Source organism: Glandiceps talaboti, chromosome 5, assembly GCF_964340395.1.
Source record: "Glandiceps talaboti chromosome 5, keGlaTala1.1, whole genome shotgun sequence".
NCBI lineage: Eukaryota > Metazoa > Hemichordata > Enteropneusta > Spengelidae > Glandiceps > Glandiceps talaboti.
Window position 1 is genome coordinate 4,034,750 of NC_135553.1, and position 13,226 is coordinate 4,047,975.

The window sequence follows — 13,226 nt, forward strand, 5'->3', positions numbered from 1 at the left end:
GCATATATAGAGATTAAGATGATCTACGTTTCCACGCCATTCATACACTCCTGCTAAGATGTCGTGGAATCCTCAGAGATAAGTTCAGGTTACTCTTTTCATATACCAGATAGATACGTTCTGGCAATGGTAAATTTTTGTACATGAACAAACTGCCTCTTCTCAAAGTTTTGCTGAGCACAACGAAATAATGTTACAATTGTATTCAATAGACAAAAGTAACCAAATACAATATTCTCCTGTATAAATAAAATATATTCGATTTTGGAGTTGACTTGTGAAGAGTTAGGAGAGAACAGACGAAAAAAACCCTCAAAACCGCAGCAAGACGCTACAATTATTGCAGCTAATCCAGGGCTTGTTCGTTTTTATTATAATCAGACCGGCAAAAAAGTGATGGAGAGATGAGGCCGGTGAGGGCGGAGTGACGACAGCCGTGTCTTTCAGTCCACAACAGTCTCGCCAGTCAAGGGGCTGTCTGGTCTGTGGGTCTTTGACCTGACCTGACCTCTGCCTGTCACATGACACAGTGACTCGCTGCACCTACAATTCAGTGCAAGAAAAGGCACCCAGCTAGCTGTGTATTCTACCGTTTATTTAGTAGAGCTAACGACATAATCATATGCTAGATTGTTGTCCCACGTCATCAGTTACCCCGGTAAGCTTAAGTTTCTTATGTGGAGTTACACTTTAAATTACTTTCGACCTATCCTTGTCGATGACTCTCTACTTGATCTGTCGAAAGGTCAACTACTACAGCTCATCACTAGTACTAGTACTAAAACTATATTAAAGGACATATTTACACCTACTTATGAAGGTAGACCTACAGCATTCATACAACTGATATAACGAACTGTATCATGCATATATGTGCTGTGATATTCTTATCAGTGATATGCTGAAAACAGGACAGGTCACAACAACATGGAAGTTGTAACACTTATATAAATTAATGTAGTCATGAATACTGCACTGCATTGTTGCCTCTAAAATATGTGTGTCAAAGCAAAGTCTATTTGCCAAGCAGATGGGTGAAATACCTGGGGGAATACCTCAAACCCCTAATACATCCATGCTCAAACGTACGTATGTTCAATCATAAACCTAGAGTCTAGCTCTAAACTGGTACAGTGTATTACGTATTAAAAACTTCATTACACTTTTCAAGTTATACACTGTACCAGTTTAGAGCTAGACTATCATAAACCATACATGTATGGTCAATGTTAGTGTTAGTCCTGCTTGCAAACGTTACACTATACAGAACTCGACCGATTCTGACATTTTCAGAATCAAGTCCCTACTTACTCCGTCTGCAAGCAGGACTAGGTCACTGTGCATGGTTCAAATACACTGGACTATACTACTGAGAACAATTGAAGTTTGATTAGTAATAGCACTGCGTAGGAGTTTGCAACAACCCCCGACTCATACCATACACTTGTTGCTTCTTCTCTCTTCAGACACAAATGAAACAAGCGATATAATCAAGATTATTCTTCCTGAATAGTCAGCTGAGGCTGGAATGTTTTAATATGGCTCACTTGGTGAAGAGCTTACTACCACATGTTCTACGTACAAGGCTCAGAACATATGAATTGTATGGATGTATAAAATACCACCAAAGAATTATCTCTATGAGTAAGAGATCAGTAACCACAGCATCATCACATCTCCATGGAAACAAACATCATCCAATTTCTGAGCATCAACTATTATCAACACAGCACACACTGCCATTTCAACCCTGTAGAACATTCCTGTCTGCTATTTCGTCTAATGGATTTAATGACTATGAACTTGGGAGGAAAAACTTCAAACTTGAAGTCCCAGAATATTACAACTTTGCCCATGATGTTATAGATGCATGGGCAGAAAAAGAGCAGGTAAAGAAAAACTTTACTATTTTAATAGAGCAATATGCAAGAAAGCAAAGCTTAATGTGTGAAATATAATGAATTGAGTAGTGTATAATGATAGTGTCTGTACATGTGTATGTATGCATTGATGGATGGATGCGTGGTTGGGTGGGTGTTGTCCCACATGTAAAATGTCCTTCATGTTTCAGACTTATCACTTGGGATCTTTTTTTTTGCTAAATGTTATCTTCAACCTGAATTTGAAAAATATAGATAATGTACAAACCTCCATGTATTATTTTGTTTGTAGATATAGTATCAGCATTTATTTAAAACAACAACAACAACAACAACAACAACAACAACAACAAGCATTGACTATTAATAACACAGTTTTCATGACTATAAATAAGAATTTTTTTTTGCATATTTTATTTCATAAAACAGATAAAATATACTTTTTAATGTCGTGAACATAATATTGTGTGTTCATGTGATATTTATAGACAGGTAAAAGAAGAGGAAAATTGCCAGCGTTCTGGTGGATAGATGATAATGGGAATGAATTAAAGTGGACATTTCAAGATCTCAGTGCTAAGTCCAAAAAGTAAGTACAAGCCACAAAACTTGACAGATGTCTTTCCGTTATTTCCATAACCTAGTATCTAACACTTGATGAATTCCTCTTATTCCACATAATATAACATAACATAACATAACATAACATAACATTATATAACATAACATAACATAACATAGCATAGCATAGCATAACAACATAACATAACAACATAACATAACATAACATAACATAACAACATAACATAGCATAACATAACAAACATAACATAACACAACATAACATAACACATAACACAACATAACAACACAACATAACATAACATAACATAATATAACATAACTATTCACTATACATTTGTTTTAACGCAACTAATAATATTTGTTTCAGAAGTTTGCAAAAGCATTTCATTAATCCAAACCACCAGAAATGATAAATTGCTTTGTATACTATTTCAGAGTTGCCAATCTACTGACAAAGGATTGCGGTGTTAAAAGGCTTGACAAGTTGATTGTAGTGTTACCCAGAATTCCAGAGTGGTGGTTGATAAACGTTGCATGTGTCAGGGCAGGTACAGTTATTTGAAATTGTTTCATTACATCTTTGTCATACTGTGAGTAGTCACCGGTACCTGATAGCATAACAGATGATAACACATCATATCTTACAGAATACATACATCTATTAGGATTATAAAAGTTCATTCATCTCTTTCATAATTTCACTGTAGGATGGGCCATGTTATTAGGCTCATGGCAAACTTTCATGTTGGACTATGGGGAGGAGGGGGGGGGGTAAATTATCAGGGATGGAGGGGCAGGGGGATCATAATATCATAATGCTATGGAAGAGGCATGTTACACTAACTGCATTTGTTTTGAACAATCAACACTTATTATAGTCTTTTCTTTTCTAAACATCACTAAAGGTAGTAAATAGTAATTTGATTGAGATGACATTTTGCTGAATTCATCATCATTACTGAATAGAATATTCTAAGTCATGCCTGTTTTCTCCATCGTTCTCACAATTATTGCAGGTATTGTTCTTAGTCCTGGTACAACCCAGCTGACAAAGAATGATATCAGGTCTAGAATACAAAACTCCCATGCATCCTGTATTATTACTGATTCTAGTTGTGCTGATGCTGTGGACCAGGTCAGTTGATGTGTTGTACCCTATCTTCTCGTTTCTTGCAGAGGAGCTGTTTTTAGAATATTTTGTCTGTCTATGATTTGATGTTAGATTCACAATCACTAGGAAGGTAATAAAGTGTAGTAATACCAATAGTGAAACTCATTGTTATTAGGAAAGGTGTTTAGCATTCCAATTAGCTGAAGTTTACAATTTGTTGCGTCAGTTCAGTAAGGTCGTATATGCCTATACAACTGCATAGCAGATACGACCCTACTGCACTGATGCGGCAAATTATACTCAGTGTATATGTTTTGTGTTGAGAGCTAGCTAGCCTAGAATCCAGCTATGTGGGGAGTTTTGGCTATTGCCTTTCCACTACCACACCTGACATTTCACTAGCAGCCATTTATTCAAAGCTAAAATTAGATTTATGATTTCCTGCAGAGATGTTCAACCCCAATTAGATAGGATAATTACATCATATAGCTCAACCCTCTGAGTTGGTTCTAATCATGTGGTGAAACAGCAATAAAAATTTAAAACCCAATAAGAATTTGTTCCTTCTTTCTGGTCAAAGAGTCATTAAAGTAGACGACCACTAGTGAAATGCCAGGCGTGATAGGGTAAGGCAAAAGCCGAAAATCTCCACATGGCTGGATGATGGACTATTCAAGAGTAGCCAGATAAGGTATACATGGTGTTTTTAACAAATTAACAACAGCTTTTAGATGCTAGAACAGAATTGCAAACCCATGAATGCATCAATATTGGAAAACTTGACAAAGAGATAAATAGGGAGTTTATTGCAAGGCATTTCACTTGTTTTCACTGATGTTTATTTTTAGATGAACATCACAAAAAGTAAACAGTCATTCCCAGCATTTCAACTATTATTTAATATGATGTACATCTCTTTTTCCTTCATGTCTTAAACTAGGTGGCAGCTGAGTGTCCACAATTGACAACTAAATTGTTTGTATCTCAAGATGGCAAAGAAAGGTGACCATTTTTATCAATCAATTCCACTATTGAACCCATGGCTAAATGAATAGTTAGTGAGATAAGGGCCAACCATTAATACCGTGCACTATACCAGTATATAACAGAACTCTATGATGTGTGAGTGCAAGTGTTGCATACTCTGGGGTATTTGCACAAATGCTGATGGTGTTCTCAGGAGCCGTACTTTCATGAACTAGCAAGTGATGTGCATCAGAAAGCACAGTATGCATGCATGCAAGTACCCCATAATACCCACACTGGTATTCACATGGCATGGGGTTCTGTTATTATTACACATTTATCTGAAACAGAAATTTTTTGTAACAATTGCACTGTGTAAAGGAACAATTGTGCACTCATTTGCATACAGGTATGCCATAATTTTGTCAGGATTGCCTTGCCTCGCAGATACCACTAGCTATCTGCCACACCCCTGCAAGTAATCACTGCAGTGGTACATACATAATATTATGCAAAATGTATGAGACACTATGATTACAATGCTTAACATTTACTTGACTCTACTGTAATGAAATCAGGTAATAATTCAACTGACAATTACAAATTATTTAACTTACTCAATAAGTAATAATATAATGCCTAATATCATACATATTAGAGAGACGATTACTGTATCTTGTTTTATTTTGCATATTTCTGATAGACCTGGATGGTTTGATTTTAATTCACTGTATAGTAAGGCATCAGAAGAACACGAGGTACTGTTTTAATCATCATATTTTATTTCAATATTTCTTTTGACATATTTTTTAGGAAATTCTGTTTCTCATTTAAGCTGATTTGGCCTTTTAGATCACTCCATACTGATCACTAAAATTGATAGCTAAAATTTGAGTAATTAATGCAGGTAATGATTTTTAAACATGACAGCATAAGCCTTGTTTTGCCCATAATCTTTAAATAAAGCCAGAACATAAAAAATGTTTACTATTCACATTTGTGCGTGACTTTTATGGATCATGATGAATGTTTTATTCATCAACTTGACAAGGGAAGCATTTGTTGTATTTTTGACAGTGTGTACAGACACGTGCAGATGAAACTATGACAGTGTTCTTTACTAGTGGTACTACACAGCAGCCAAAGATGGCGGAACACACCCATGCCAGTTATGGACTGGCCCATGTCATCACAGGAAAGTAAGTGAACATACCCATGCCAGTTATGGACTAGCCCATGCCTTTACAGGAAAGTAAGTGCACATACCCATGCTAGTTATGGACTGGCCCATGTCATAACAGGAAAGTAAGTGAACATACCCAGTTATGGACTGGCCGGCCCATGTCATCAGGAAAGTAAGTGAACATACCCATGCCAGTTATGGACTAGCCCATGCCTTTACAGGAAAGTAAGTGCACATACCCATGCTAGTTATGGACTGGCCCATGTCATAACAGGAAAGTAAGTGAACATACCCAGTTATGGACTGGCCGGCCCATGTCATCAGGAAAGTAAATGAACATACCCATGCTAGGTATGGACTAGTCCATGTCATCACAGGAAAGTAAGTGAACATACCCAGTTATGGACTGGCCGGCCCATGTCATCAGGAAAGTAAATGAACATACCCATGCTAGGTATGGACTAGTCCATGTCATATGAGAGTGGGTCAATAAATATCTTAAGGGATGACAGAATTTCAGCTTACATGATTGACTGTTAACTTAAATTTTCTTTTTTTTTCACTTTAATGTATTACTGTTGTAAACCTTTGTTACTACATTAGCAATATATGAAACACAAATGAAATTAGTGGTTTTGTTCAATATATTTGGATGACAAAATCTAAAGGGACTGTTTATTGTTTATTACAGATTCTGGTTAGATTTGACACCTACAGACCTGATGTGGAGTACATCTGATACTGGTTGGGCAAAGGCTGCATGGAGTAATCTGTTTGCTACATGGAATATGGGTTCCTGTGTTTTCATCCATCATACCACAAATATCAAATTCAACCCTAACAAGACATTGGAGGTAAAGGATTTATTATGGTGCCACTATAGGTCAGACGTCATCCACCAAAAAGGTCAAACGTCATAAAATAAATCAAAATGGCTGTTAAAAGCAAACAAGCTTGACAATGCATGTCAGATATCATATGAGTAATTGGGTGATGTCTAACATATCAACAGACTCAAATATTATGGACATTGCTACTGATTAGAGTAGCCACAGCTGTCACATAACTAAAATCACTACGAAATGACACATTGACAGACTGTCACTTGATAGTGATTTCAGCTATGTCAGTTCAACAATCGTTTAGACTTCTTCTCAATGATTCTGTATTCAGGCATGAAACTAGATTACACTTTCACATCATCTCAACCCACTCAAGTCCATAATGAAATCTTGTCTAATGACTATGTTGACTTCATACAGTGTCATTCTCCTCATTGGTTCACATCAAGTAAAGACACCGCTGATATCATCTGACACTGCGGGTAGATATAAAACCCAGTACAAATTTGCAGTCAGTTTTGTGACCAACACTACAAGAAAGTAAAATATTGAATTCAAATGTCTAAGAAAGTGTTTGGAGGACATGGTCAATACCAACAAAGTGAAGGGTTTAGCAGGCTTAGTAACCAATTATCGAATGATCGATATATATATAAACTCTTGTACTATGTTTTATGTGATAATTGAGAAAATAATAAGTGATAGAAGTAATTAACATAACACTTTATCTTTCAATTTTAATTTTTTTGTTTATATAAATGTTTATCTTGACATTACAGATACTAGACAAGTATCCTATCACTACTTTCTGTGCCCCACCCACTGCTTTCAGACTGTTTGTACAGGAAGATTTATCCAAGTACAATCTACAGTCATTACGTCATACAGTCAGTGCAGGTGAACCATTGGTGAGTCAGTTATGGTGGGAAATAGACTCTCTCACAGTCCTCGAAGCTTCGCATAAATAGCTAAAACTTGGGTTGTTTTGTATGTATCTACTGCATAATTGTACTCATATACTAGTATCCCAGTATCCCTAGCCCTGTACTGTGCGCCCTCATTGATCACATAGGGCTAACCTTTTGTTGATGTGTTAGGCGAAGCCCCGAGCCATCAACAAAAGGTTAGCCCTATGTGATCGATGAGGGTGCACATTACAGGGATACTGGGATACTAGTATACAAGTACAATTATGCAGTAGATACATACAAAACAACCCAAGTTTTAGCTATTTATGCGAAGCTTCGAGGACTGTGAGAGAGTCTAGGTAGAAAACTAACAATAGCCTGAACTCTCTTGTTTAAATCATATAAACAACATTTTGAGGTGACAGACACCATTGCATTACAGAGAAATTGTCATGAAAAGTCAAAGTTACATGCAAGATTATTGTCATTGCTGATGAAGCACATTCTGTTCACTTCTATGTAGAAATAAATTAGTCTGATGAACATGTTTGTTTGGCCAGTTACTTGTTATATTATAGTAGTCTTTCACTAACTAAAACTGTTTTGGAGAACCCAGTTCAAACCCAAAGAGTAGAGTATATTTTACCCATAGTTATTGCATGTAATAAAATCGCTGTAGTGATTCTGTCATAAGACTAATCCTATTGCAGTCTACTCTTCATTGGAAGTTTCTATTCAAACACTTCTTGTACATTTTAAATAAGAACAAACAATATTTTCTTCTTTTGGCAACTAAACTAATCTCAACACTAGCTATTTCTTTCATGTGTTTGATCTAGAATCCTGAAGTTATTGATGAATGGAGAGCTGCCACAGGACAGATTATCAGAGAAGGCTACGGTCAAACAGAAACTGTAAGCATTACTTTTAGTTGTTTGAGCAATGCTTGGCTGTGTAGATTTGACTTACATTGAAGCTTTCTGCGATGGTGCACACACATATATAACACTCTTACCGTTACATATGTTATCTAACTTATGTACACTTCTGACTTTGGCAGAAATGTTGTCCTGCTTCATGGTCTGGATTTGTAACATTTTACTTCACTTACCCTGTACAAACTACGATGGTGCATGTAAATAACGAAGTCAAAAAATGTGACCTGGTCTATTTTTGGACAAGTGGACTACTACAGTGTCACTGTATGTTACACTCATTGACTAACTCAGATTTTCCTGAAATTGTTGCCTTCGTGAACTTTTATGATAAATTTACTAAAAGGGAAAGGGACCTTGGGATTTCAGTATGATTAATAACAACTTAGATGCTAAACAAGATAAAGTGCATTGGTTTCATTCACTTTCACTTATCAGTATGGAGCTGGTATCGATGAGAACGTAGGCAGAATTGCTGTATAGATCTTGGTGTTGTTGACTGCTTCTGTTGTTACTGTAATGATAGAACAATACAGCAACTTCAGCAAGTCATCAATACAAGGAAGTTCCCTAGCAAGGTAGTAACTACAACAACTGTGAGTTCACATAGTACAAATCTTGAATCATGCATTCCAGGTTCTCCTATGTGGATCATTCCGATGCCTTCAGCCAAGACCAGGTTCCTTTGGTAAACCAGCACCAGGATATGATGTCCGGATAGTTGATGATGAAGGGAATGAAGTAGAGGATGGAATGGAAGGCAATATTGCAGTTAAAGTCAAACCTGTCAAACCAGTTGGACTTTTCAAAGGATATGTGGTAATGATGTATTGGTGTTTGCAATTGAGGCCTCAATCTGTAGAATGGAAATTCACACACAGTCTATTTTCGTTGTTGCTTGCCATGTAGTTGCAAGGATGCTCATATTTTAATGAGCTAGGAGTTTTCATCAGAACACTTGTTTTGTCAGAAATGATGAATTTACTTTTTTTAAATTTTCTTGGTTCATGTACACTCAGGAAATTAGATTACAACAGAAATTTTCTTGGTACACTCAGGAAATTAGATTGCAACAGATACTAAAATCATACTCTATTTTATTTTCAATGGAAGGATGACCCTGAGAGAACTGCAGCCTCATTTGTTGGTGATTATTATTTGGCTGGTGACAGAGGTATTAGAGATGAGGACGGATATTTCTGGTTTGTTGGAAGAGCTGATGATGTTATACTTTCATCAGGGTAAGACTTTATCATACCACCTCACAATATCTTGTATATCGTTAAAATGACTGTGTGTCTCAGAAAAATAAAACAAAATATGTAATTAAACTGTATTACCACATCTAGTACATGCCAAATAAAGCTACATGGTAGAAGTAAAAAGAGAAAAACTCTGGTAAAATTATGTTATAATGTTTTGTATTTGGCTAATAACAAACAAGCCTGTCACATTGATTTAATTTTTATGTAAATACAGCTATCGTATTAGATTGTAAACTATATCACCGAGGGCAACCTTGTCATCCCTTCTCTTTGTAGAAAGGGCTGATAAGAGCATACACAGTGGCTGGTCTGTCAGTCGACTATCATATTAGTTCATTCATAGTGTAGAGTGCATATTTCTTGCACAGGTCTCATAACAGAAGAGCTCTTATCATTGAGTCTATTTGTCCCTTGCATACAGGTATCGTATTGGTCCATTTGAAGTAGAGAGTGCACTCCTTGAACATGATGCAGTGATGGAGTCTGCTGTTGTCAGCAGTCCTGATCCAATCAGAGGAGTGGTCAGTTCATGATTGACAGTTCCTTTTTTGAATTTGGCATAATTCTTTTAGAAAGTATTTCATTTACAGAAATTGTTCTAAACAGATTCAGTTATCATTAAAAGATTAGTCTATATACCAGTGATTATTACAAGAAGAATATCTGAGTGACTATAGAATTTCAATTATGCACGTCAATTTGTTTCATGATACAATCCAATATGGCCGCCTAGCAGCCATTTTGTTTGCAAATTTTCCCTGTCTAAAGCCATAACGCAGACATGCTTGAACAGATCTCATTCAAAGTTGGTATTAGGACAGTGTTCTATGACATACATGTGCATATTCATTGTTGTTGTGATACGATCCAATATGGCCGACTGGCAGCCATTTTGTTTGCGATTTTTCTATGTCCAAAGCCATAACTCAGACATGCTTGAACAGATCTCATTCAAAGTTGGTATTAGGACAGTGTTCTATGACATACATGTGCATATCTATTTTCGTTGTGATACAATCCCCATACCCGACCCATCCTTTATTGTTGTAGGCATGTTCCATGTGCAACAAGCAGACACAACATATTAAAGTCTGTTTGATTTAGGTTCACAAGTGTTGTTGCGTGATCAGAGTAGTGATAATTCCTTAAAACCCAATCATAGCGGGGACTGTCATTCTCAATGACTTGTTGTTGAGTAATAATGTTGGTTTCTTATATAACGCTTTCCCACTCCGTGCTCAAAGCGCTTTACAATTATTACCCCTGGCTCGGATCAGAACAGCACAACGGCCCTTTAGTCTTCCTCAACTCCCCGGGGAGCATACAATCCATTGCAGCCATTTAAGCGCATAGGATTAAAGCCTTCACATTGCAACCTACATCCTACCAGGTCCCCAGTTATACAGCTGGGTTGACTGAGGCACAGTCGTGGTTCAAATCTTGCCCAAGGACTTTAGCCACTCAGAAACAAACAGCAGGCAGCGACGGGGCTCGAACCTGCAACCTGTAGATTCCAAGCCGGTCACGCTAACCATTCACCCGTCATGAGTAAAACTGTTCTCCATTCCATTCCTGTAATAAAAGCTATGATAGTCTTTGTTGTTGAGTAAAACTGTTCTCCATTCCATTCCATTCCTGTAATACAGGTAGTGAAAGCCTTTGTGGTCCTTGCCAAAGACTATAAACTTGATGATCAAGAGGCCTTAATCAAGGAGTTACAGAACCATGTTAAGGAGACTACTGCTCCATATAAATATCCCAGAAAGGTAAGTACTGCTACTGCTTTGTAAGGAAGTTGTAAATATACAGTTATTGCACTGATAGATCTTTTTTTTTTTTACAAATTGATGTAAGTGTGTTATATTGTTGTTGTTATTTATTACCATGAGGGCTGTTATCCAGCAACTGTTTCACCTGAGGGAAAATGTCTATATAATAACACAAGGGATTATAGGATGTCTTCTAGTGCCCTCTCAGCCAGACAATAAGTGTTATATAACACATCATATTCTCAAGCACATGTTCTTTCATAGTCAAGCAAATCACCGAAAAGACTGGCATGCTACATGACGTCACCTAGGGAAAATAGAATGTGACTAGCGCATGGTCTATTGCGGTCAATAATCCATGAAAACAATGTGTTATCATAAGAAATAATGGGGCACTGATAGTGATACCCCCCTGTGTTCTTTTGTACTTTTTCCCTGTCAAGGGGATAACCAAATTGGAAGCTATATGTTTACAATCTTCCAAAATAGAGAGGTAGGATTTACACTTGGATGACTGAAGTAAATACTTGTGATACATATTTACGGTTGATTTGGTGAGCAGTTTACAACTATGAAAATTATTTTATCAAAAATAAGTTATAAACTTGATGACAATTGGGAAGGCAGTACATTTTCCATTATTTATATATCCTAGTTTATCCCAAACTTGACAGCATGTGTAATAGTTGTACATTACATTTCATTTCATTTCATTGATATTGTGATTTTCTTTTCTTAATCCAACACAGATGGAATTTGTTGAATCTCTTCCTAAAACAGTGAGTGGCAAAATACGACGTGTTGAACTGAGAGACAGAGAACATGGTAGAACAACATAACTTGGGACAGTAGGTTTTCAGAGTTGAACTGAGAGACAGAGAACATGGTAGAACAACATAACTTGGGACAGTAGATTTTCAGAGTTGAACTGAGAGACAGAGAACATGGTAGAACAACATAACTTGGGACAGTAGGTTTTCAGAGTTGAACTGAGAGATAGAGAACATGGTAGAACAACATAACTTGGGACAGTAGTTGTTCAGAGTTTAACTGAGAGACAGAGAACATGGTAGAACAACATAACTTGGGACAGTAGGTTTTGATAAATGAGAAAACAATGTATGAAACATTGTATTGGTTCTCTGATGAATCTTCTATGAATGTAATGGGGTGAAGTGTGTTGTTTGTTGAATCCTACATGCACTGTACTCTCTGCTAAAAACGATATATGAATTACACTGGGAATAGTAAATGATCATCAGAAAACCACAAAAACAAAAATGTTTACTGTAATGTAGATTATAAACAACCTATACTCAATTCAAACTTCAAAGTAGTAAGCTATTGTCATCAATTATATATCCTATTCAACTGATATTAAATACTTGCAGAAGTATACATTTTATATTCAGATTTTCAGGTAGAGAATGACAGCTAAGGTACTGGTTAATGTATCAACTATTAACAGGGTAAAAAGTTAGAGCAAACTCTTTGTAACGTTAACTCATTGACAAGACAAAGGCTGATGAAGAGAAAGCATAGTAAGTTTAGTAAATATATTTGGACACATGTCATACAATACTTTATTTTTTTTTATCAACTGAAATATTTTTAGTCTGAACTGTAACACATTGATTGAATGGTTCATGAGATATTGCTACAAGTAAATATTTAGTGTTTTGGTTATTTTGATATGAAAGATTTAACCATTAAAAACGCTGTCACAAAGTATGGTCACAAGACAGCAGAAATTGAAGTGTGGGCTTAGTAAAACTATTGTTG

At 36.4% G+C, this 13,226-nt stretch overlaps 1 protein-coding gene across 1 annotated transcript; it reads left to right on the forward strand.

The window, feature by feature from the left end:
* Positions 1 to 525: 525 nt before the first annotated feature.
* LOC144435266 (acyl-coenzyme A synthetase ACSM3, mitochondrial-like) lies at positions 526 to 12,682 on the forward strand. The gene is made up of 16 exons (XM_078123853.1): positions 526 to 658; positions 1,467 to 1,889; positions 2,369 to 2,469; positions 2,901 to 3,013; positions 3,482 to 3,600; positions 4,517 to 4,578; positions 5,246 to 5,300; positions 5,620 to 5,741; positions 6,417 to 6,579; positions 7,347 to 7,475; positions 8,315 to 8,389; positions 9,047 to 9,229; positions 9,524 to 9,651; positions 10,097 to 10,196; positions 11,322 to 11,441; positions 12,194 to 12,682. The coding sequence occupies exons 2-16, from the start codon at positions 1,539 to 1,541 to the stop codon at positions 12,281 to 12,283; spliced, it is 1,911 nt and encodes a 636-aa protein (XP_077979979.1). The 5' UTR covers positions 526 to 658; positions 1,467 to 1,538; the 3' UTR covers positions 12,284 to 12,682.
* Positions 12,683 to 13,226: the final 544 nt, after the last annotated feature.

What these genes read in the sequence shown, in the direction of transcription:
- LOC144435266 (XM_078123853.1), top strand. Translation starts at nt 1,539, where the DNA reads ATGGCTCACTTGGTGAAGAGCTTACTACCACATGTTCTACGTACAAGG. An exon ending in CTGATCCAATCAGAGGAGTG is followed by an intron (nt 10,197 to 11,321) that starts GTCAGTTCATGA and finishes CCTGTAATACAG; the next exon opens with GTAGTGAAAGCCTTTGTGGT. An exon ending in CATATAAATATCCCAGAAAG is followed by an intron (nt 11,442 to 12,193) that starts GTAAGTACTGCT and finishes AATCCAACACAG; the next exon opens with ATGGAATTTGTTGAATCTCT.